The sequence below is a fragment of the Mustelus asterias genome, chromosome 17 (genome assembly GCF_964213995.1).
Source record: "Mustelus asterias chromosome 17, sMusAst1.hap1.1, whole genome shotgun sequence".
Lineage (NCBI taxonomy): Eukaryota > Metazoa > Chordata > Chondrichthyes > Carcharhiniformes > Triakidae > Mustelus > Mustelus asterias.
In genome coordinates, this window is record NC_135817.1 from 64,235,122 (window position 1) to 64,262,388 (window position 27,267).

General features: G+C 44.8%; 1 protein-coding gene across 1 annotated transcript in view; it reads right to left on the reverse strand.

The window, feature by feature from the left end:
* Positions 1 to 27,267, reverse strand: part of epha3 (eph receptor A3) — a 327,186-nt gene that overhangs the window by 139,755 nt on the left and 160,164 nt on the right. Inside the window, exon 4 of the mRNA XM_078232846.1 lies at positions 4,327 to 4,482. Coding sequence (XP_078088972.1) covers positions 4,327 to 4,482 — 156 coding nt within the window. The remainder of the gene's footprint in view (positions 1 to 4,326; positions 4,483 to 27,267) is intronic.

Sequence of the window (27,267 nt, forward strand, 5' to 3'; positions counted from 1 at the left end):
CTTAAACCTACGCCCTCTAGTTTTAGACTCCCCTACCTTTGGGAAAAGATATTGACTATCTAGCTAATCTGTGCCTCTCATTATTTTATAGACCTCTATAAGATTACCCCTCAGCCTCCTACGCTCCAGAAAAAAAAGTCCCAGTCTATCCAGCCTCTCCTTATAACTCAATCCATCAAGTCCCGGTAGCATCCTAGTAAATCTTTTCTGCACTCTTTCTAGTAATATCCTTTCTATAATAGGGTGACCAGAACTGCACACAGTATTCCAAATGTGGCCTTACCAATGTCTTGTACAACTTCAACAAGATGTTCCAACTCCTGTATTCACAATTTCACCTGCTTTGGGGTCGGACATATACCCCCCTCAAACAGTGTAAAATTCTGGCCAATGTTTTTGCAAGGGGAATAATTACAGTAATGGAGAAGCTTTTAAATATGTCCAAGGATGAGAAAGTCTAAAGTTGAGACGAGCGATGAATACAGGATCAGTAAAACCTTTGGAATAAAAGCAAAGGATTTCATGGAAATAAACAGTGAGTAAAATTATCAGAGGAGAAAGGGAAGGAAAAAGATATTTGTGATAAAGAAATAGCAAATCGATGTTGTAGAAGGAGCCTTTAAATGAGAAACCCAGGAAAAAACAGCATCCCAATTAAGATTAATCCAATTGGATTAGTGTGGATGCACAAAATATTCAAGGCAAATTTGAAGAGTTAGAAATATTGGGGAGGCAGTGGCCCAGTGTTAATGCCACTGGACTGATCATCCAGAGACTCAGGCTCATACTTTGGGGGATATGGGTTCAAATCCCACTACGGTAACTGGTGAAATTCAAATTCAATTAATAAATTTGGACTGTCCAGCTCATCTCAGTAATGGTGACCATGAAACTATCATCAATTGCCATAAAAACCCATCTGGTTCACTAATGTCCTTCAAGAAAGGAAATCTGCTGTCCTTACCTGGTCTGGCCAGCACCTGATCCCAGACCCACATCAATGTGGTTGACTCTTAGCAGCTTGTCTGAAATGGTTTGAGAAGCCACTCAATTCAAGGGCAATTAGAGATGGGCACCAAAAGCTATTTTTTCCATTCATGCCCACAACCCAGGAAAGAAGAGCATTAAAAAAATCAAGATCTATGGAGGGATATGATATTGGACTCCTGGGCAGTTTAGGCAGGATTAATCCTGCCTAAATAGAGAGAGATGGAAAAGATGGAATGGCGTGGCAGAGTTAGTAAAAAATCCAATCAACACTGCCCTTTAAGGAAGTCTTGGAATTGTTTTAAGTCAGAGTCCAAAATGAGAGGGTGAAGAGATATAGTGGAATGTGAGCATAGGACACAGGGAGAACAGCCTTGAAATTGACTCGTGACACCGTGGGTGGCACTGTGGCACAGTGGTTAGCACTGCTGCCTCACAGTGCCAGGGACCCGGGTTCAATTCCAGGCTCAGGTGACTGTGTGGAGTTTGCACGTTCTCCCCGTGTCTGCATGGGTTTCCTCCAGGTGCTTCGGTTTCCTCCCACAGTCCAAAAGACGTGCTGGTTAGGTTGATTGGCCATGCTAAATTGATCCTAGTGTTAGGGGGGGTTACCAGAATAAATATGTGGGGTTACGGGAAAAGGGCCTGGGTGCGATTGCATGGTCGGTGCAGACTCGATGGGCCGAGTAGCCTCCTTCTGCACTGCAGGGATTCTATGAAAAGTCAGCGTGCAACAAGGCAAACTGTCATATACTTCATGAAGGCATAACCAACTTGGTGGGATGGGCAGATAGGTGGAAAAAGCAATTTAATAACAGAAGTAATACACATTGGGAGGAAAAGCAAAGATTAGGGGCGGGATATTCCGCTTGCCCCAGACCAGAAAATCCCACCTGAGGTCAACGCACCGAGGAGTATATGTTCAATAGAAAGCATATTAAGGTTGTGGATGAAAAGAAGGGCTTTCACAAGGGCAATTTGGGATGGTCTACAAATGCTGGCCTTGCCAGCAAAGTCCACATCCCATGAAAGATTATTTTTTAAAATGCTGGTGGACAAAGCTATGAAAAATGTCAACAATGTTTTTTATACATTGATGCACAAAATACAAGAAAAAGAAGTAATCATTAATGTCTATGATAATGTAGGATAGATTACAGAATGCTATGTGCAGCTTTCGACATTTCTTTCAATAAAAGATGTAGACAGAGAATATACGACATAAATTGACCAGAATAGGAAGCAAGTTATGAGGGGGAAGTTGTGATAAGAGCAGACAAACCAGAAGGTGTTTAATAAAGGTGCTTAAAATCATGAGGGGCTTTAGCAGGTTGCACAGGGAGGAACTAAGTCCTTTGTGGAGTCAAGAACAACTATACTGAGTCAGTAGCAGTCATTAATGGAGTAAGGAGCGAGGTTTGGAATGTTTGACTCTGGATAATTTGTCACAAGAGATGTTGCTGAGGTGGAGACTTTTAAGGGAAAATCAGCTAATTATTTGAAGCACAGGAGGACACAGGGTTGTGGAAGGAGAGAGAGCGAGGGAGATAAGAATCATAGAATCCCATTCGGCCCATCGCGTCTGCACCAACAACAATTCCACTCAGGCCCTATCCCCATAACCTCGCATATTTATCCCGCTAATCCCTCTAACCTACGTATTCCAGCGCACTAACGGGCAATTTAACATGGCCAATGCACCTAACCCGCACATCTTTGGACTGAGGGAGGAAACCAGAGCACTCGGAGGAAACCCACGGAAACAACGGGAGAACGTGCAAACTCCACACAGACAGTGACCCAAGCTGAGAATTGAACCCCGGGTCCCTGGTGCTGTGAGGCAGCAGTGCTAACCACTGTGCCACCGTGCCAGCCCCAGCGGCAACGCAATAGGACAAATGCCTTATTTCAGTGCTGTGGTTCTATCAAGTGCTTTAATATATTTGGAGGGAGTGATGAAGCATGAAATAATTAGAGGTCCCGTTTTAAACTTGGTTGCACCTCCAACTTCCATTCTGAATAATGATCAGAAATTTTGGGGGCGATTTTGCGCCTGCGATCGCAGTCAGCAAGAACAGCGACACGAGTGCAAAATCTCACGAGATTCAGGAAACAGAATTCTCGCCAGCAGGATCCTGTGTCCCGATTTTCCCTGCCCCTCGCCGGTGACATAATGTGGGTGGCAACGTCATTTAAATGGCGGCACGGTGGCACATTGGTTAACACTGCTGCCTCATAGCGCCAGGGACCCGGGTTCGATTCCTGGCTTGGGTCACTGTCTGTATGGAGTTTGCACGTTCACCCCATGTCTGCGTGGGTTTCCTTTGGGTGCTCCAGTTTCCTCCCACAGTCTGAAAGACGTGCTGGTTAGATGCATTGGCCCGAACAGGTGCCGGACTGTGGCAACCAGGGGAATTTCACAGTAACTTCATTGCAGTGTTAATGTGACTAATAAATAAACTTTAAATATATTTTAATACATTTACATCTATTTAAAGGGCCTCTCCTCCACATGCTCTCCCCTCACACTATATTGAGGTTCACAACGGGTTTGTGAAGACAGGAAGCGGTCGAGGGGATCTTTGCCAGTTTTATCAGGCCCAGCCCCACCAAACTGATAGAGTAAACCACGCCCACTCACTTTTTTTCCCCCAGAGTACCTGAAAATCTGGACTAAAAACTGGTCTCTGCAGCTGGAGAGCTAAACACAGTTTTCAGTCAGAGCCTGACACTCCTAAAAAATATAGGAACATTCTGCCTATTGACCAGAATTTTCCGTCCGTCCCTGCAGGCCAGATCTTCCAGTCCCACCCATGGCGACCCCCCTCCCACTGTGGGTCCCACAGCAGCAGGGGGTGCAAACAATGGGAAACTCCATTGTCAGTGGTGGGACCATGAGATCCAGTTAATGGCAGGCCGTCTCTGCCACTGCTCTCTCCACAGTTGCTGCACATTTTCAACATGTTCTTTTTTTTCCCTTTGTTTTGCCACCTACATATGAACAGACGTGTTAGGAGCAGGCGTAGGCCACTTTGCCCCTCGAGCCCGCTCAGTCACTCAAGAAGATTATGGCCGATCTGTTTGTAGCCTCAACTCTGCTTTCCCACCTACCCCCGATAACCATCCATTTATAAAGTTTCATAACGCTCTAGTGAGATTCTTAATGCTCAGGATAAAAATGTTATAAAACCGTCTCTCATCCAGGAAGCACAATGCAAGCATTGATTACAGTAATACTGGGATATTGCAAAAGCTGATTGCTTTTCTGATGTGGGCATAAAGAGCTGGAACGAATGATGTGATGGAGAAACCGAAGGAGAGAGAAGGAGTGGTACTCACTGGTGCAAGCCATGGAGATGGGATCTTTGTGTGCCCTGAAGTAATTCCTGTCGCAGTCACAGTACACAGAACCTTCTTCTTGAGCGTGGCTATGAGGAGGGCACTTGGCGCACTTAACATTTCCAGCAAAGGCTTTGTAGAACCCAGACTTGCAGGCTGATGGAAAGAGAAAAAAATCTGGTTAGGTTGATATTGCATACCTGGCATACAAGACCTTGCAATAAAATGGAGGCTAAAATCTCCCATTCTCGTTCGCAGCTCAAGAACAGCTTCTTCCCTGCTGTCATCGGACTTTTGAATGGACTTACCTTATTTTAAGTTGATCTTTCTCTACACCCTAGCTTTTACTGTAACACTACATTCTGCACCCTCTTCTTTCCTTCTCGCCTATGTATTCTATGAATGGTATGCTTTATCTGTATAGCGTGCAAGAAACAATACATTTCACTGTATCCAAGTATATGTGACAATAAAAAAATCAAATCAGCTGGGATTTTCCGGTGCTGAATTTTGGCTGGAATGCCAAATGTTCCATTCTTGCTCACAATGGGTCCCACCGTGGATGATCCCAGAGAATCCTGTCCCTAGTTTGTCTCACTGGCTTTAACTGTTTACAACTTTAACTGTTTTTTTTCCCAATTGAGAAATCCAGATGATGGGACAACGCATAAAGAGTGGAACTAAAAAGTGTGGGATAGAAAATAAAGTTAAGAAATTGGTCTGGTCATTATGACATCGTTTTTTATGGGAGGTCGCTGTGCATGAATTGTCTTGATGTGGAGATGCCGGCGTTGGACTGGGGTAAACACAGTAAGAGTTTTAACAACACCAGGTTAAAGCCTGGTGTTGTTAAAACTCTTACCATGAATTGTCTGCCATGTTCCCTTCACTGTAACCAAGGCTACGATTCAAAATATACTTCATCAGCTGTAAAGTGCTTTGAAATGTGCTATATCAATGCACGTCTCACTTGAAATTCAGATGTTGAATATGGTGGAGGTAAACTTGATTTTTACAGAAGGGGCGAGGTGAGAAGATCCAGAGTTATGATTGGAGTTGAAAAGAATGTGTTCAGTATTTGATTTGATTTGATTTAAATTATTCGGTCTAGTAGGGTATGGATTCAAGAGTTGAAATAATAAGGTCTCAAGATAAAGGTGATGACATTTCTATGGGAATTTTCCTGGTTTCTTGCTGTTTCTCTGGGATGGGACACTGGGGGTGGCGGGGAGTGGTAGTGGTGATAATCAGGGGCTTCTGCTCCCAGTGGGAGATTGGGAGCACACCTGTAGAGTCTCAGGGTCATATAATATCAATACAATGTTGATGCCCTGAGCATTCTCACATAGCGGGTCAAATTTTCATATGGCGATCACCTTATTTACACTGGAAAATGGCCTGGTGGACCAACAAAATGAGGAAAAAATAGTCCACCTTCTGTCTCCCTGGCTGGGGGTTTGCACTCCCTGTAGACCTGCCTGGCTCGAGAGTAATCCTTCAAATGGGTGGCCTGTACAGTTGCTTTAGAATCATAAAATTCCTACAATGCAGAAGGAGGCCATTTAGCCCATTGAGCTTGCATCGACAACAATCCCACACAGGCCCCTTTGCCTGTAACCCCATGTATTTACCCCTAGTAATCCTCCTGACACTAAGGGGAAATTTATCATGGCCAAACAACCTAACTTGTACATCTGACTGTGTGGTGTTTGCACATTCTTCCCTTGTCTGCATGGGTTTCCTCTCACAGCCTGAAAGACATGCTGGTTAGGTGCATTGGCCATGCTAAATTCTCCCTCAGTGTACCCGAACAGGTGCCGGAGTGTGGCGACTGGAGGGTTTTCATAGTAACTTCACTGCAGTGTTAATGTAAGCCTACTTGTGACACTAATAAATAAATCTAAACTTAAACAAGGCTGGAATTGAACCCAGGTCCCTGGCGCTGTGAGACAGCAGTGCTAACCATTGTGCCACCGTGCCGACTGTGCTTTGTTCAGTTATTGAAATCAGGGTCTTGTATGTGATACTGGATAAAAGCTTTGACGAAGGGTCATCCGGACTCGAAAGATCAGCTCCTTTCTCTCCTTACAGATGCTGTCAGACCTGCTGAGGTTTTCCAGCATTTTCTCTTTTGATTCCTGTATGTGATATGATTGTTATGTACTAATGGCTGCTGACTATATGTCAGTTCTGCCTTGCCCATTGGTCCCTGTCATTACAGTGCCCTTATCAAGCTCTTCTTAAAAAGGATCACGATAGGATGATCCACAACAACATAAAATGTTCTCTCATTTTTGTCGGGTCAGGAGAATCGGGAGCTGGCTGATTTCCCACCCTCCCCGCCATGCGAGATGCCCCAGAGCACCTGATCCTGAGCTGTAAGGCCTGACCAGTAAAACATTTCAAGCCTCTCGCTGCTCTAATCAGAAACAGGCAGCGCCATTGCAACCCTTGTCATCCGACTGATGACCACAGGCAACCAAAACTGCCCAATAGTTATAAAATGGTCTTCATTTGGACTGTTGAAGGTATCAACCATCACATTGTAGAACCAATTTTCCTTTATAGTGCATCTCATAAAGTCCTGATAGACGGAACCCCGTCCCCTAATTTTAACAGAATGTCTACATACTCTCTGAACTGGACTTTTTGTTTAATTACTGAAGTCAGTGTTAAGTATATCTGACAGTATTCTTTTATATCCTGAAAGACATTTCTTAATTTGAAATCTGTCTCTTCTGTTGTAGCCTTCAGGATATTTGAGGCAGCTATCTTGGCCATTCATCAGCTGTGGTAAAATGAAAAATGTCAGGTTTGAGTTTGATACGCAGTTTCCTTTATGTGATCACATCTTTACTCTTCACACCTTGATTGACAAGTGGAAGTATTCCACTTAATCTGATTTGTTATAGGAGTTTGATCCATCTTGATGCATGGGCCTTTCACTGTCAGCTTTCTTTTTGTGCTAAACCTTTGGACAGTTTTTCAAAGGTTGCTACTCTGGACTTTCTGAGTGATGTTGGAGGAACCTGATACAGGCCAGAAATGCAAGAAGCTGTAATGATGGTCTAAAAAGAAAGGTCAAGAATGCAACACTGCATCTCTGACAATACAAGGAATAAAACCACCTGAAGTAAGTCATTTTGCAATGAGGGGTACAATTCCCACCTCATTTAAATCATAGAATCCCTACAGTGCAGAAGGAGACCATTCGGCCCATTTTGTCTGCACTGACTCATAGACAAAGCATCTTTCCCAGGCCCTAAACCCACATATTTCCCCCACTAATCCCCTCTAACCTACACATCTTGGATCACTAAAGGGCAATTTAGCATGGCCAATCTACCTAACCTGCACACCTTTGGAGTGTGGGAGTAATCCAGAGCACCCGGAGGAAACCCACGCAGACATGGGGAAAATGTGCAAACTCCACCCAGACAGTGACCCAAGGCTGGAATTGATCCCGGGTCCCTGGTGCTGTGAGGCAGCAGTGCTAACCACTGTGCCACCCTGCTGCCCATTTACATGATGCTGTGGCAGCCTAAGGAGGTGTGGTGTGGCAGCAGGAGGTGAAGCTGCCTTCACCCACAGTGTTTGAAAGGATTACAGCAGGAGTCTCACTTGGACGGATCACAGCAACAACGAGGAACATGTGACCTGCATTTGATTAACAAAATCATGCCGCACAATTAACAGAATTCCTGACAGGCTGGAGTGTGAACATCACAGCGATTCAGTAAATTACCCACTTCAATATCTTCACACCATGCAAAACCTTCAAAACCCTTAGTGACCAGGCTCACACAGTGGATAAGGCACAAACCCAATAACTAGCCCGTCCCCTCCAAATGGATCTTACTCTTCATAATTCACCAAAGTCCTTCCTCTCTGTCATTTAAAGAAAATGCCATTAATACCATTATTTACCTCACGTCTCCTGCCAAGAAGCCAGCCCGATGTGTAGCTGGTGTGTGATGAGAACCATGGCACCCCAAGAAATGCCACTGAGCAAAAAGTCCATGTACTCAAGCAATGCTTCCAGTGCCTGGACCATTTGGGAGGAAGGTGCTGAGAGGGTGTCTAATTTGAAGGTCATCTGCTGCACGCTCCATAACTTTGGCAGCATAAAGGAGCAGCCCGTACCATCGCCTGGGCATTGAAAAGTAGTCATCAGAGGAGCGGGATGACAAGGATCAGCAGCATGACAAAAATATGGAGTAGGAGCTACAGCAACCATGGGTGCCTGAGCTCTCAAAGAACAACTCATCCAAGCACTTGACATGACTATACCCCCCATCCTCGGTACACCAACAGTCCCCAGCTTCCTCACTAAACCCAACCATCTGCTCTCTGTCAGTCGAGCCTGATAGATCCTATCTTTGCTTCATTACAGACATAATTGGCAACGCAAAATCCAAAACAATTAACAAATTTATCCAGCAACTCATTGGAACCACTTCCAGTAATTATCAGAAATACTTGGTGTCTGTCCCCTGTTCTTGTTGACTTAGCACATTGCTGGTATTTCACCAGTTGCTACAACAGCATTAGTAGTACAAATCTGCTGCACTTCCAGTGAAGACTCTCCACATAACGGTGAGCAATTCTTGATAAGTCCCAGCTGCAGAATGCAGTGCCTGAGTGTACTTCAGTGTAGTATAACCAGCTGTCTGTGTGGCCAAAGACATTGCTGGAGGATGTAGAGGAAAGGCCTGTAGCTACCCTGAAAGAGGATGCCTTACTCATAGAGTGACAGCCACTTCCCTGGCACTACACCTCAGTACTGCCCCAGTTCTGGGTGGGGACCAAGTGCAGGAGTGATGTGGTGCTGTGTAGGCCCGCAGAGCAAAGATGGAGATCGTCTGGGTTTCCATGGCAACAGTGTTAGCTGCCGTGAATGCTAACAGGAGCAAGCTCAGGGGGCATGGTGGCACAGTGGTTAGCACTGCTGCCTCACAGCGCCAGGGACCCGGGTTTGATTCCCGGCTTGGGTCACTGTCTGTGCGGAGTCTACACGCTCTCCCCATGTCGGCGTGGGTTTCCTCTGGGTGCTCCAGTTTACTCCCACAGTCCGAAAGACGAGCTGGTTGGGTCACCGTCTGTGTGGAGTCTGCATGTTCTCCCCGTGCCTGCGTGGGTTTCCTCCGGATGCTCTGGTTTCCTCCCACAGTCCGAAAGACGTACTGATTAAATGCATTGGCTATGCTAAATTCTCCCTCAGTGTACCCGAACAGGCGCCGGAGTGTGGATTTTCCCAGTAACTCCATTGCAGTGTTAATGTAAGCCTACTTGCAACAATAATAAACAATAAATAACTAAACTTTCAACAAAGGTTCCATTGTGCTGGGAACCACTGTCATGTTCATCAACCTGCCATGAGTCCATGTGCACAGCTTAAAGCGGTGCCTGACGTAAGAAGTAGATGTTTCTCTGATCAGCATCAACTGGTTGGTGCAGAACAGGACGGATATGTATGATATGTTCATTGCTCAAACATCAACTGCAGTGTTGAGATGACGGAACTGCATTAATTACATCAGCCACAACCGACCTCTGTTAATTGTACCAACCATGACTGAATTATTTTAATTGTATCAACACCAACTGATCTCTGCTTATTATATCAACACAACTGCTCAGTGTGCTTTGGCAAGATATGCAACAGCCCAATGTAAAGCCTCATAGAAAGACACTGCAAGCGAAGAAGAACCTACGAAAAGGCCATTCCAGTGGACTCGTGTACCACTCAGTGGTGGGAACCATTGACCAACAACACAAAGGGCAAAGTATGAAAACACAAAAAAGATAGTCAGTCCAGTTGTCCCCAGACAGTAGCTTGATTGGGACTGTGCACCAAAGAGGTAAGTAATGTTTTTAACTGCTTATTTTGACAAATGACAGCTAAATAAACTGGCTTAATTAATATCAGTCTTCAATTGATATCAGTCTTTAATTGCTCATCATCATTGGGCTTTGCTGGTCCTTGGCTCACAGTACTCTTTCCATATCTAACGTGTCAGTCTTTTTAGTTGTCAATTACTCCATTCAAGCCATCTAATAATATTCTCTTCCTTCCTCGTTTGCCTTGAAATCTTCCCTCCATAAAGTCTCTTATCTGTCCGTTTCCTTGTGCCCTGCCCAGCCTCTGCTTTTTCCGAAGTACCTTCAGCAAATCCCTTTGTTTGCTCACTCTCAGCACTTCATCATTTGTTACTTTTATCCAGCTGATCCTTTCCATTCTCCTCCAAACCCACAGTTCAAAACTGTTTCACAACTCGCTCTCCTTCCACGCTGTGCAAATCTCACATCCACACAAAACAACACTCCAAATCAAACTCTTTACAAATTGCTTCTGGAGTTGTTTATTCAGCTGTCTGCTTAGCAACCATCTCTTCCCAAATTTGCCCTTTCCCATTGCTATCTTTGTTCTTATTTCTTGGTTGCATCTTATATCTGCAGATGTTATGCTCCCTGAATACTTGAACTCTTGCTCCTGTTGTAGCTCTTCCCTTTATGAATATATGAATATTTCTCAGTGATTTTGAGATAAGCATCACTTTGCAAAGACAAGGTGGCACAGTGGTTAGCATTGCTACCTCACAGCGCCAGTGACCAGGGTTCGATTCCCGACTTGGATCACTGACTGCGGAGTCTGCACATTCTCCCTGTTTCTGCGTGGGTTTCCTCCGGGTGCTCTGGTTTCCTCCCACAGTCCGAAAGACGTGCTGGTTAGGGTGCATTGGCCATGCTAAATTCTCCCTCAGTGTACCCGGACAGGCGCCAGGGTGTGGCGACTAGGAGACTTTCAGAGTAACTTCATTGCTGCGTCAATGTAAGCCTGCCTGTGACACTAATAATCTTTGAAACTTTGAAAAAAATAAACTAAACTTTTGGTTTTGCCAATGTTCATTTTCATCCCAAAATTCATGCTTGGCTGTTACTAGTCTAATAGTTCTTGTAATCCTTCTTCTGTACTTGCTATAAGTGCTCCATCATCTACAAATCTAACTGATGTTATCATTCTCCACCCCCTCACTATCCTCTAATCTCAACACCAGACTCTGTGTGTCTTCAAACACTTTATTAATCATCGCTTCTACATAGGCGCTGAAGAGGACTGGTGATAAATAATACCCTTGGCGAACTCCTCTTCCAATTGCATATAGTTCCGACTCCTCATTGGATACTCTCACAGTTGCTGTTTTTCCCATAAGAGTCGTCTATCTCTCCAGTCTTCTCCTATATCTTTTAGCACCGTTAACAGCTTGATCCAATCAACCCTTCCAAACGCTTTATCAAAATCCAGAAACTAAACATTAAAATTTATTTATTAGTCACAAGTAGGCTTACATTAACACAGCAATGAACGTACTGTGACATTTCCCCTAGTTACCACACTCTGGTGCCTGTTCAGGTACACTGAGGGAGAATTTAACATAGTCAATGCACCTAACAAGCACATCTTTTGGGTTGTGGGAGGAAACTGGAGCAGCCGGAGGAAACCCATGCAGACATAGGGAGAATGTGCAAACTCCACACAGACAGTGACCCGAGCCGGGAATCGAACCTGCGTCCCTGGCGCTTGAGGCAACAGTGCTAACCACTGTGCCACCGTGCCGCCCCAGTAAATGCCAGTCCAAACTATAAACCACATTCGCTCATTAATCTTATAATACTGATTGTTTCTCTTGCCCCTTTTTCCTCCAAACTGCTCATCTTCGATATGGCTCCACATCTTCCCCACACTCTCTTTGTCATAACTCCCTAAACAAACTATGGTGCATGGACAATCAGTAAATTGTAACTGTATCGAGGTCAGAACATCAGCATGTCTTTGCCTTCTCAGAGTGATCATTATGGTCTGCACAAACTCCTCTGGCCATTCTCCTGACAGGTAAATATCTTTGCACAGCTTAGTAAAGATTGATGTTAAGTTCTTTCCCAAGTTGTTGATCAGATCTGCAGTTATTTCATCAAGTCCAGCCACGTTTGTCGCTTTTATCTCTTTTATTGCTGCTCTTATCCCACTCTTTGACATTTCTGGTCCAATGAAATTGATGTCAACTGTAGTTGTGAGGCCCTTTAAGTGGGCGAAGTTTCAGAGGGTCATGTGATTCATCCAACCAGTTGGGCCAAAGCATGCAACCCCGAGAGCTAAGCATGGGTTCTCCCAGGCAGTCTAAGTTATGGAATCGGTAGCATCGTTCTAACTCTCTGTAAATAGTTATTATAGTTAATAAATAGTTTTGTTGGTGGCCGCCACTCCTTCTACTATATTACATCAACGTTACTTTCTTCTTCTAGCCCAGTCATTTCACGTTTTCCATTTCTTGGCTACAGTCTTTTTTCGAATGTCATTTGGATTTGTGAACAAAGTATCTTCTTTACTCTCTATTGTTGTTGTTTTCACTCCAATAATCAGTCCTTTCATTGATAACATTCTTTAATAGATATACAGGGCGATATTCTCCGGCCTCCCAGCCGAGTGTTTCCCGCTGGCGGGAGCTGGCGCGTTGTTTGCTAGCGGGCGGGATTCCCTGGTCCCGCCTTTCTCAATGGGAATTTCCATTGATGTCACGTCACGCCTACCGGATACCCACAGGTGGGAGTGGGCTGCCGGCGGGACCGGAGAATCCCGCCGGCGTGAACAGCTGGAGAACTCCGGCTCTGTTGTCTCAGCCTGGGAGGGGTCCAGGTTCAACAAAACTATTCCGACTGTGAAACCATGTGAACAAGTGCCAGCAGCCCACACCATTCACTCCCAGATCCATTGTCTTGAGCAGAGGTCTCTCCCCACCCAAGTGAATTTTATCCTGAATGAAACAGTTGGACTTCAAGAATAACTTGAGCAAAGATTGCTTCCAGAAACATTGGCAAAAAAAAAGAATTTAATGAAAGCAAAAATCTGGAAGTGACTTTCCCCAACAGGCAAGCAGCGTTGCTAAAAACTTTCTATCGTCCCAGAATTGTCAAATGAAAAGACTAATTATGAAATGCTTTAAGCTTTTGAAAAAAAAAATACAGTTTTGTCCTTGATCTCAATCGCAAAAAAACACCAAACTAAGCCAAGCAGTGACTGAGCACAGATGGGGGACTCCTGCTGCCATTCCACCCCATCAGCACTAGATACAACACATTTGGTGACAAAACACTACCTGCCTGCTGCTCATTGTACGCCCTGAGGTGGTGTAGGTGGGCATCGTGTTGTCATGGCAACCGAGCCTCTGAATTCAGCATATGGTTGGTTACACTCAATCCTTAAAGGCACGCACTCTTCACGAAAAAGGTGTTTGCCAACATTTTAATAGATTTCTTTTTGCAAAAGTTCAACAATAAAGAAAATTCTGGTGAAATGCTTTTTTTTTGTGAGTTGTCTGTACATGACGCCATTGTGACAAAACACATCGCCCTCCTAAATAAAGGGTTCAGCGAGTACTTTTTCCCCACTCAAATATCGCACCTTACGTTTTCTTATTACTCTCATAGAAGTGGTATTCATGGAGACCATTCAGCCCATTGAGCCTGCACTGACAACAATCCCACCCCAGGCCCTATCCACACAACCGCATCCATGCACCCTGCTCATCCCCTGACACTAAGGGGCAATTTAGCATGGCCAATTCACCCAACCTGTACATCTTTGGACACTAAGGGGCAATTTAGCATGGCTAATCCACCTAACCTGCACATCATTGGAGTGTGGGAGGAAACCGGAGCAACCCAGAGGAAACCCACGCCGACACGAGGAGAACGTGCGACCTCCACACAGAGGGTCACCCGAGGCTGGAATTGAACCCGGGTCCCTGGCGCTGTGAAGCAGCAGTGCTAAACACTGTGCCACCCTGCCACCCTATCCCCTTTGGATGACAGCACAAAAAGAACTCGGGATAAAGCAGAAACAGATTGTTTTATATCGGGCTGAATACACAAAAGGCTCTGGTCACAAAGTTTAGCACAGCAGCTGACAAGGGGCCAGGTGGTGTTATTTTCTCTGTGCTGTGTAGAATAAAATGGGGGGGGGGGGGAAAATGAAACAGGAAAGAGTGGAAAGCATTCCGAGGAGGAGTAAAGAGTTCAGATTGCTCTTTTCTCAAGGGAGAGGCTTTGTGATTGGTTTCACACTCAGTTTCCTTCCCTCAGCTGTTAGAACTCTGATGTTGAAAATGAGCTATTCAGCTTCCCATCGTGCCCCCACCATGGGACCCCAATCCATCTATTTTCCTCAAGTCAGAACATCATTTAAGCTCTTACACTGGATAGTACAGGAAATGTTCTTACTGGGAATGAACCTGGAGGACCATAGGTTTAAGTTTATTTATTAGTGTCACAAGTAGGCTGACATGAACACTGCAATGAAGTTACTGTGAAAATCCCCTTGTCACCACATTCCGGTGCCTGTTCGGGTACACTGAGGGAGAAATTAGAGTGGCCAATCCACCTAACCAACACGTCTTTCGGACTGTGGGAGGAAACCGGAGTACCCGGAGGAAACCCACGTAGACACAGGGAGAACGTGTAGAATCTGAACAGGCAGTGACCCAAGCCGGGAATCGAACCCGGGTCCCTAGCACTGTAAGGCAGGAGTGCTAACTACTGTGCCAACGTGCTACGTTCTGGTAGCCTAAAATGTTTTAATGCATTCAGTTCCAAGCAGTGGATTGAACACGTTTATTTTTTCCTTTTATTTTCGTGTTGGGGACACCGTGTTACTGAAAAGTCTTTGGCTATATATATGTTGGTGAAAAGTCTGCCTCTGTAAAGACCCCTTTCACATGATGGAATAGTTCCATCTTCGGCAGGCTATGCAGCAGGAGGTTTTTGTGCCACTACGTTCTAATTTTCAACAGGAAGTTTTCAAAGAGGATTGCCACGAGGCATCATTAGTAATGCAACAACATCATGATGTCGCTCACCATGGTATCCCTCCATGGGAAAACTTGATTAATGCTGGTATGGGAAGATTTACTAGGCGATAATCCCTTCAGATACATAAATGTCACTCCCCAAATGTCTCAGTTGGTAACGAGAAGCTGTAACTGAGGAATACAGACGGAAAGGAATGACGCGTAATCCCCCTGTTTCTGTGCAGAGTTAGCTGACCTTGTGTAATATTGGAGCACTGCAAACAGGAACTGGATTATAGAGGAGGGAAACTGTCAAGACTTTCCACTGCTCCAGTGATTCTTGCTGCAGATGTAAACGTGTTTAGTTTATTTATTGGCGTCACAAGTAGGCTTACGTTAACACTGCAATGAAGTTACTGTGAAAATCCCCTAGTCGCCACACTCCGGCGCCTGTTCGGGTACACTGAGGGAGAATTTAGCATGGCCAATGCACCTAGCCAGGACGTCTTTCGGACTGTGGGAGGGAACCAGAGCACCCGGAGGAAACCCACGCATACACAGGGAGAACATGCAGACTCCACAAAAACAGTGACCTAAGCTGGAAACTGAACCTGGATCGCTGGCGCCATGAGGCAGCAGTGCAAACCACCAAAAACAAAAGATGTGGTTTGTACATGTACATGCAAACTAACACACAAGAGATTTCATTGAAAGAGATGTTCTCTGCACAGAGTACAAACTGAAAGTAGAACAACAGCCTCTGCAAGCACCCTAAGGCCATCACCATTGAATCATGTGATCAGCTCTTAAAGCAACCTGTAACCCTTTTAAATATATAACAATTATGAAAATGAAATTCACAATGTGAAGGCTTGCCTCATGTTGAAATTTTTACACTACTTTTGGTGCAGCAGTTAATGTATTTGTACAAGGTTAACAAATTCATTACAATGAAAGCAAAATCACTGCAGATGCTGCAACTCTGACACCAAAACAGAAAATGCAAGTCCAAAAGAGTCATGTTGTGCTTGAAACTTTAACTCTGTTTCTCTCCCCATGCTGTCAAACCTGCTGAGTTTCCCAAAACAGCAGAGACAAGGGGTGGGTTTTTCTGCCCCCCGCCCCCCTCCCCACCTCCACAGCGTGTCTTCCTGTGGCCAACGTTGCTCATTATTGGCTGCTGGTGGGATTTTCTAGTCTCGCTGAAGTCTGCGGCATTTTGTGTGGCTCGTTCATCCCACTGCCGCCGGGAAGGGAAGGAGGGTTGATGGGTTCCACCTTGAGTGGGACTGGAAATTCCCACCAACGGGAAGGGCTATAAAATTTCACCCATGGAATTTGCAGTGCCATATCACAGTGGGCTATGTTTCACACACAAGAAATAAAGTCTGTTGCAGTGTTTCACACTGAATTATCACTCCACATACTCCAATAGTTTGGAATAAAGTTAATGGATAGCAATGTGATGTAAATTAGGAACTATCTTACTAAATAGGAGTCCAGTCAACTGCAAATTCTGTTTTCCAAAATACCACATCGCAATACGGATTCAAGTTTAATTACATGCCAACTAGAATAGGTCTATGGGCAGGCAAATCTTTGACGGCTCAGGTAGCTAGCTTGATACCATACTGGTGCTGTAACCTAATCTTTTGAATGATGTATGAAAGATAGAACACACATATAAAGACCTACATGACAGTGTTCGATGTGGCATAAGCTTAGAGCCAGTCGGGTTTGCAAGGAAAGATATCATCAAAGCTCCAATCATTACCTGAAATTAGTGCCCAAATGGATTGTGACAGACTGGTCACAGTCAGCTTCTGACCTCACACTGATAATAACCTTGTACTAATTACATAACAGAGTGACCCTCTATGACTGTGGTAGATCTGAACGACCCGAAGCTATGTTGTTTATGGTAATTACAAGAAGACCTGCCATTCATCCATCTATTCACTCATATTTGATCCGGATCCAATGGCACTATTTGGATTTTTCATTTAAATGAAGGAAACTGGCTTTGAGTTTCTAAGTGGCATGTGCACTTTCCTTCACGACCTTTGACACAATCAGGTTTGCTTATACAAAGATGCAGAACGCAAAAACACACGATGTAGTGTGAGATTGATTATCCTTTCGAGCACTGAATTTGTCTAACACTTTGCAGGGCGCAAATCTGTTTTCCATCACCTAACAGATACAACAAGATACTCAGCACAGTTGCAAAGATGAATAATAATGTGTTCATAAACTGATGACTGTGACATGAGTTGTTGGATTTTGGATTTTTGAGAGTCAAATGTTTTAAAGCCACCTATGTCTGACATTTATGTCTACACGCAGGGGAATGCCTTTGATAAGCTTCGGACTGAGCTGCCAGATGGCATTAATGAACGCCAATGCCCAATCAAATGAAAGACACCCTACACGAATCCAATTCCAGTTGGATATTAAGCAGCTCTGACAGTAGACTAAGGAACAAGCAGAGCAACTCTTGGCATGTTTCTCTGCATTCTAACAATCACTTCAAAGAAATACTCATGAAAAGAGCTTTAAGACATGTTTCTGTGCTGAGGGATGGGTTGCATGAGTTTGTTTCAGTTGTGGCATAGGAAACCTTGGCAGCTGAAATCATTTCAAAAAGGAATTTTAATAAATTAAATTTGGCACTTTTTGAGTGCAGTTTCTAACAGTTTAATTCGCGGAGGTAGAAGGTGATATTCATTCTTGTCGTGAGCAGAAATTTTAAGTCATCACTATTACACTGGGGGCTCACACAATAGTGATTTATCTTTTTGGGTGGGAAAATGGCTTACAATAAAAGGTGTCCTTGAACGCAAGCTGTGCAGCCATTTTTTGCTATATTATGGCTGGCCATGTGGTTTGCATTGGGTTGCATTCAAATAAACTGCCAATGGTTGGATGACTTGGGTTACTTCAATGCTCATTCCAAATGCTGGAGGGGTAACAAAACTCCCCAGGTCTTGTGGTCATGTAGGACTCGCAGCTCGATCATGCGACTCATGGTGGTTTATGTCCACATCACAATGTTGCTGATTTCAGCCATATTGTCTTGGGAACGCATCAAGCCTCACAGAAATAAACAGTGAGTTAAGGAAGGTGCTATTCCAGACTGCCCTAGTGCACCCCTTAGCATCTGACCATAGAATAGCAGTAGCAGAGGTCTGGGAGGAGATTACATCCCCACTCTCTTGGTCACATTCTGAGTGTGGTTAAGGAAAGGCCCACAAAGGAGAAGAGGAGAAAAATAAAAGTTCTCCAAACATATGATAAATATACGTACATAAAAGACACATTTCAAACTTCAGGCATCACAGTTTGACACAGAGGACACCCGCTTTTCAGATTAGGGATTCCCTCCATAATTCTCTCCACTGCTCCGCCTCTCTTTCCTCCTTTAAGATGCTCCTTAAAACGTACCCCTTTGAACCATTTGCCATCAAGTGTCTTGGTTCTGTTGATAATCCTCCTATGAACTTTCTTGGGATGTTTTCCAGATGCTACAGAAATGCAAGTTGTTGTTGCATCATATCGCTGTCCTTATAAAGCAGTTTATCCTCTGGTCTACCATGATTAGAACAAAGGGAGACCAGCTCACATTTCAAAAGGTGTTATTCATTTTATGATGACAATTATCTCCAAGGTGTTCAGCTCTACCTTCCTTATTCTTGAATAATCATCTCCCAGGCCCAGCACATCCCTGGTTTCCTCACCCAGTAAATGTATAAAGCAAATCCAAACTGTTGCATTTTATGATTTTTGAGGGTCAAAAATATTGCATTCGCAAAGCCACGCTGCTAAGTCGCATAGTCTGAACTTTTTCGGTTTAATCACATTTATCTGAAATCTTCACTATGAAACAGCTCAAGGTGGAAGTGGTTGTAAGCAAACCTACTTTTGTAAACAGGCCAATATCACTGTAAACACACTTAATGATCCAAGTCATCTTGGCTAAATAGGCAATTTCCTGTGCTGTGCCACCAACCCCCTGCCCCCAGTATTCTGTTCCGACTGCCTCCTGTTTACATATAAACTCAATGTGACTGTTGATTTAACATTTGAGATTTGCCTCCAGTTCCTACAGGAAGTCCATTCTTCACATTATGAATGGAACAGAAGTATAGAGGCAATATTCCAAGATTGGCAACAACACAGAAGTGGATGGTGCATTGTGTGATTTAATGCATACAGTACTGGGACTGTACAGTACTGACAGCTGTTTCCTTCCCATGTTATTGCACTGTACAGCATGATTACAGTGTGGACAACAACTCTGCTTTAGGCTAAGGGAGCAACTTGTTTACCACTTCATTTCATAGAATCCCATAGAATCCCGACAGTGCAGAAGGAGGGCATTCGGCCCATCGAGTCTGCGCTGACCACAATCCCACCTCGGCCCTATTCCGCTAACCCCTCATATTTGCCCTGCTAATCTCCCTGACACTAGGGTTAATTTAGCACGGTCATTCAACCTAACCCGCACATCTTTGGACTGTGGGAGGAAACCCCGGAGCACCCGGAGGAAACCCACGCAGACACAGGGAGAACGTGCAAACTCCGCACAGACTGTGGCCCAAGCCGGGAATCGAACCCGGGCCCCTGGCGCTGTGAGACAGCAGTGCTAACCACTGTGCCGCCGTGTCACCCCCACTGTGCCGGTTTATCCGGTATAGTTAATTATAACAGAAGTTTCAATTCTATTCCTTTTGTGGGCACTGCCAGCCACTCAGTCAGGAGTGGATCTAAAGTTGTTTGTGGCCTAGTCGCAATCTTAATGCTGTGCAATGAAGAATGGCTAGAATGGAGAAGTCCAAATATGGCTGGAATTTTACAGCCCCGCCTGCCATAGGAATTGGAGCGGGTGAGGGGCGGACAACGGGAAGATCCGTTGACCTTGGACGGGATTTTATGGTTTTGGGACGAGCGAGGCCATAAAGTCCCCCAGGTCTCAACTTCAGCATTTAGATGAACTGCCAACACTGAACAGGCAAATTCACCCCAGGCAGAGAATCAGAGGGATGTCCATGTTGGGAGGGGAGGTTGGGGGAGGTGGGCAGGCTGGCACTTGTTTTGCGGAGCTAGGAGAAGCCAACTCCAAAATGCTACGATCCTGTCAGTTTTAAAGGGCTCTTTTGAGGGATCTCCAGCGTTATTCTATTCATTCTTAAGATATCAGTGTCACTGGAAATTGTCTTTGAACTGAGTTCCTTTAAAGTTGGAGCTTTCACATCACAAAACTCTGATTAAGACAAACACATTTAACAATGTCTGCGTGTCAAATGGCCTCATTTCTATTTGACATTGAAGCTTGTTCTCATTTTAGATAACTGCGGATACTGCCTAAAAAAAAGAAGGTTCAAACCAATTTAGCAGTGGCCTGAATACAGCAGGATCTGGAAAACATTCTGGTATGGCCTAGTAACATTTGCCCCACACTGGTGCAAGGCACTGACCATCTCCGACAAGAATGATACTACCTCCCCATGTGTTCAACAGCATTACCACTGCTGAATCCCCCATCATCAACATCTTGGGGGTCACCACTAACCAGACGTTTCCAAAAGCTTGATCAGCTTCCAAAGCAGGTCAGGTGCTGTGAATCTTATTGTAACACACCTGGGTAGCACAGTGGCACAGTGGTTAGCACTACTGCCTCAAAGTGCCAGGGATCTGGGTTCGATTCCTGGCTTGGTAACTATCTGTGTGGAGTCTGCACATTCTCTCTGCATGGGTTTCCTCTGGGTGCTCCGGTTTCCTCCCACAGCCAAAAGATGTGCTGGTTAGGTGCGTTGGCCACGCTAAATTCTCCCTCAGTATACCCGAACAGGCGCCGGAGTATGGCGACTAGGAGATTTTCACAGTAACTTCATTGCGGTGTTAATGTAAGCCTACTTGTGATAAAAATAAACTTTTAAACTTTAAATTGCTGACGCCGGGAAGTATGTTTATCATCTACAAGGCACAAGTCAGGTATGTGCTGAAACACACTCCATTTGCCTGGATGAGTGTCAATCCAACAACACTCAAAAAGCTCAACACCATCCAGGGCAAAGCAGCCCACTCATCCACTACCTTCAACATTCATTTCCTCCACTAGTACACAGTATGTACCACATATTGGAGGCACTGCTGCAACTGGCAAACCCTTTCTTCACAGCAGCTTCCAAACTGCCTCTACCCAGAAGGTCAAGGGAAGCAAATGCGTGGGAACGTCGCCACCTTGAAGTTCCCCTCCAAGTCACACATCAGGAACTATTTCAGCCACTCCTTCACTGCCGCTGGGTGAAACTCCTTGAACTCCATCCCTAACAGCAGTGTGGGTATACCTGAGCCATATGGACTGCAATAGCTCGAGGCAGTGGCTCCCCAGCACCTTCTCAAGAGCAATTAAAGATGGACAACAAATGCTGGGCTTGCTAGTCATGCCCCATGAAAGAAAAATTTTAAAATCTGGTCCGACAAATACACCTCCTAATAGACAATTTTTACCTCACTGGGAACTTGCTGTGGTTCTCAGCAGTGCGACATTCCATTTTTAAGCTATATGCAAATAATCGAACAACACAGTGGGAGAGCAAAGTACCACCACAGGAATCCACTCTTAACAACCTCAGAATTCCACTGTGCTTTTTGAAGGATATATATATCTCTTCTCTTTAAAGATATAAATTCTTTATAACATTAACAGGCCTGTTTTATTATTGGCAATATATTTTATGTTTAATCACAAGGTCAATTTAGAGAAAAGAGACTTGTGGAAACTTTTGGAGACAATGTCTGATTACTGGTGCACCACATCCAACTGTTAAGCAAAAGTGCCTATGATGCATGCAAGCTAATAAACAAATAATCATTTTATGTACCTTCATGTAAAAAAGTTGAGTCTTGGTGTGTTCCTTTGGAGGTTCGTCCCCGATGTCTCAAAGTTTACTTCAACTTTCTGTTGGGTTTTGTAAATCAGCGCATGATATGCCTCAATCACCCTCCGTATATTTCTTCTTCCAACAAATCCATTTATTTCAGTTCTGTTCTTTCCCCTCCATGCCCACCTGACTCTTTCCAATTCTTCCTCATTGAGCTGGCTACGGCAGAGTGTTAGAATTCCAATACATATTCCCCATTTGACTGCTTGCGACATACAGCTTAGGTATTGAATATCACCAGTCCATTCCCCAGTGGAAGCATTTAGGTTTATTTTATGAGTGTCACAGGTAGGCTTGCTGCAATGAAGTTACTGTGAAAATCCCCTAGTCGCCACACTCCGGTACCTGTTCGGGTACACTGAGGGAGAATTTAGCATGGCCAATGCACCTAACCAGCACATCTTTCAGACTGTGCATGGAAACCGGAGCAACAGGAAATTCAGCAGCCCAGCCGGAAGTCCATTGAATTTTGATGGGACCGGATGATCCCAATGGCAAGCGGGGCTGGAAAATCCTGCCCTAAACGTTTAAAAATATGGTGGGAAAAGCTGTCAGTGCATCCAAAGAGTTACACCCCTGATTTTCCTGCCTGGTTTTACACTTATAGCAGAAGAAAATGTGAAAACTCTGCCCAATGTCTCTTCCGATCTTGACTGAGAAGATCTTCATAAATAACCCATCAGTCTCTACTTCTTTCCAACATTCCAGAAAGTAGGTTTTGGGTTTGTGGGCTCATCATCTGTAAATTACACGCTGTAATCTTGCTGCTGTTCATGCCGACGGGATCTTACTCTCCCGCCGATGGCACAGGCCCGCTGTGTGTGTTTCCTGGCGGTGAGGGGCACCCCACACAAGAAACCCCATTGACAATGGAGGGACCATAAGATCCCACTGCCAGCAAGCGGCACACTGCCTCCTGCCACCACCAAACATGATGTGGAGATGCCGGTGTTGGACTGGGGTAAACTCAGTAAGAAGTCTTACAACACCAGGTTAAAGTCCAACAGGTTTAAACCTGTTGGACTTTAACCTGGTGTTGTCAGACTTCTTACCACCAAACATGCCATGGAGAGGGAGAATAATCTCCCCCCCCCATTGAAATCAACAGTTATGATTGGTGACCCCAACATCAATTGTTTTCTCCACCCTTCCACAACCCTACTTTGTTTAGTGCCATTTGAAGCACCACAGAATCCCTACAGTTCAGAAGGAAACCACTCGGTCCATCTAGTCAGCACAGACTCCCCAGCAGAGCATCCTGCCCAGGACCTATCCCCGTGACCCCATATATCTACCCTGCTAAACCTGTAACCTACACATTCTGGGACACTAAGGGGCAACTTAGCATGGCCAATCAACCTAACCTGCACATCTTTGGAGAAAACCGGAGCACCCGGAGGAAACCCACGCAGAGAATGTGCAAACTCCACACACACCCGTCACCCAAGGTTAGAATTGAACCCGGGTCCCTGGTGTTGTGAGGCAGCAGTGCTAACCACTGTACCACCCAGAAATACTTCTCTTATTGATTCCAGATATGCAGAAAGGTCTTCACCTCATAAATTTACCTCATTGAGTTAATCTCTCTGCAGCTGTTGGTAGACCTGCTGCATCTTTTCAGCAATATTCTGCTTTTATTTCTTCCGTCTATCTTTCTAAACAGATCAGACCTAAATAAAGAGCCAGAGAACAAGTTTAAAAAGTGACACATCTGTTGAGAGACAGAATCAGGAGAGTGTTTCTTCATGGCTTCACTCTGTGCGGGTACATCAAACCAAAAGTCACAACAAGCAGAACAGCCCACGCAGTAACAGAATCAAGGGCTAATTAAGCACTGTCACTGCTTCTATATAAAGTTATAGCTGCAGGAACCCTTTTTTTTGAAGCTGAACCTTGCCTGGAGATATTTCCAATGGCTACACATCGACTTCATCTGGTTTAATCAGCTCCTTGCTTAGTGAATTCAGTTCTATATATCTGAGATCACAATATGCAGTGTTAAAATCTCCAGATTCATGATCTGTTCTGTTGTATTTTCTACATAAAGTGCAGCTATATTGTCTCTGATTAGTTCCTTAATGATTACTTGCTTTATTGGGAATTTTATGCCCCCTCACAGCAGAGTGGGGGGCCATAAAATGTGGCGAGACATTCAAAGTCCTTTGGTTTCAGAATGACTGGAAAATTCCACCATTAGGAGGGACTGTAATATTCCACCCATGTTGCCTTTCTGCATCCTTGTGGCACGGTGGTACAATGGTTAGCACCGCTGCCTCACAGCGCCAAGGACCTGGATTCGATTCCTGGCTTGGGTTACATAGAACATAGAACATAGAACATAGAACATTACAGCGCAGAACAGGCCCTTCGGCCCACGATGTTGCACCGACCAGTTAAAAAAAAACTGTGACCCTCCAACCTAAACCAATTTCTTTTCGTCCATGAACCTATCTACGGATCTCTTAAACGCCCCCAAACTAGGCGCATTTACTACTGATGCTGGCAGGGCATTCCAATCCCTCACCACCCTCTGGGTAAAGAACCTACCCCTGACATCGGTTCTATAACTACCCCCCCTCAATTTAAAGCCATGCCCCCTCGTGCTGGATTTCTCCATCAGAGGAAAAAGGCTATCACTATCCACCCTATCTAAACCTCTAATCATCTTATATGTTTCAATAAGATCCCCTCTTAGCCGCCGCCTTTCCAGCGAAAACAATCCCAAATCCCTCAGCCTCTCCTCATAGGATCTCCCCTCCATACCAGGCAACATCCTGGTAAACCTCCTCTGCACCCTCTCCAAAGCCTCCACATCCTTCCTGTAATGTGGGGACCAGAACTGCACACAGTACTCCAAGTGCGGCCGCACCAGAGTTGTGTACAGTTGCAACATAACGCTACGACTCCTAAATTCAATCCCCCTACCAATAAACGCCAAGACACCATATGCCTTCTTAACAACCTTATCTACTTGATTCCCAACTTTCAGGGATCTATGCACACATACACCTAGATCCCTCTGCTCCTCCACACTATTCAAAGTCCTCCCGTTAGCCCTATACTCAACACATCTGTTATTCCTACCAAAGTGAATTACCTCACACTTCTCCGCATTAAACTCCATCCGCCACCTCTCGGCCCAACTTTGCAACCTGTCTAAGTCTTCCTGCAAACTACGACACCCTTCCTCACTGTCTACCACACCACCGACTTTGGTGTCATCAGCAAATTTGCTAATCCACCCAACTATACCCTCATCCAGATCATTAATAAATATTACAAACAGCAGTGGCCCCAAAACAGATCCCTGAGGTACACCACTTGTAACCGCACTCCATGATGAATATTTACTATCAACCACCACCCTCTGTTTCCTATCCGCTAGCCAATTCCTGATCCAATTTCCTAGATCACCCCCAATCCCATACATCTGCATTTTCTGCAGAAGCCTACCATGGTGAACCTTATCAAACGCCTTACTAAAATCCATATATACCACGTCCACTGCCTTGCCCCCATCCACCTCCTTGGTCACTTTCTCAAAAAACTCAATAAGGTTAGTAAGGCACGACCTACCTGCCACAAAACCATGCTGACTATCACCTATCAATTCATTACTCTCCAAATAACTATAAATCCTATCCCTTATAATTTTTTCCAACATCTTGCCGACAACAGAAGTGAGACTCACCGGTCTATAATTCCCGGGGAAGTCTCTGTTCCCCTTCTTAAACAATGGGACAACATTCGCTAACCTCCAATCTTCTGGTACTATACCAGAGGCCAACGACGACCTGAAGATCAGAGCCAGAGGCTCTGCAATCACTTCTCTTGCCTCCCAGAGAATCCTTGGATAAATCCCATCCGGACCAGGGGATTTATCTATTTTCAGACCCTCCAGAATATCCTGCACATCCTCCTTATCAACTGTAATACTGTCTATTCTACTCCCTTGCAACCCAGTGTCCTCCTCAGCTATATTCATGTCCCCTTGCGTGAACACCGAAGAGAAATATTGGTTCAATGCTTCACCAATCTCCTCCGGTTCCACACATAACTTCCCTCTGCCATCTATAACTGGCCCTAAACTTGCCCTAACCAACCTTACTGTCTGGGTGGAGTCTGCATGTTCTCCACGTGCCTGCGTGGGTTTCCTCCGAGTGCTCTGGTTTCCTCCCACAGTCCAAAAGACGTGCCGGTTAGGTGCATTGGCCGCACTAAATCCTCCCTCAGTGTACCCAAACAGGCGCCGGAGTGCGGCAACTAGGGGGTTTTCACAGTAACTTCATTGCAGTGTGAATGTAAATCTACTTGTGACACTAATAAAATAAACTTTAAAAAACTAATGAACCTCTCCGACACCACTCAGGAACTGAACACATATGGAATATAAGTCATGGAAGGAATATCATACGGACATTCCTTGCAGCATTGTATACATCTCAGCACCTTAGTTGCTTGTTCACACAGAGAACATTCGTTTAAAGTTTTTTTCTCAGTACATGGGGGATGATGTAAAGCCACATCTGTTGGCCAGCCTTAATTAACTTAAAGCGGTAATGGTGACCTCCCTTCTTGAAAGGATGTAATAAATCCTTGCGCTGATGATGCTAGCCCGATCGTGGAATGACATATCAGATTTGGATCTAATGACAATGGAGAAAATGGAAGCACAATAAAGAACCCCAGAGTTTTTAATGAAGGAACAATAGTGTATGGAATCCTACAATGCAAAAGGAGGCCATTCAGCCCATCGAACACAATCCCACCCAGGCCCTATCCCCATAACCACATGCATTTACCCTAGCTAGTCCCCCTGACACTAAGGGGCAATTTAGCATGGCTAATCCACCTAACGCACACATCTTTGGACTGTGGGAGGAAACCGGAGCACCCGGAGGAAACCCATGCAGACATGGGGAGAATGTGCAAACTCTACACAGACAGTGACCCGAGCCGGGAATCGAACCGGGTCCCAGGCGTTGTGAGGCAGCAGTGCTAACCACTGTGCCGCCCCATGTATGCCCAAGTGGGGATTTTACGTGACTTAAGGGAGGAAATGCTTCTGCCATTCTCCTTGTGAGCACTGAGGTATTGTTGAAGTAATCTTGGAAACTGTATCCTTACAGATTGTACCTACCATAGCCACT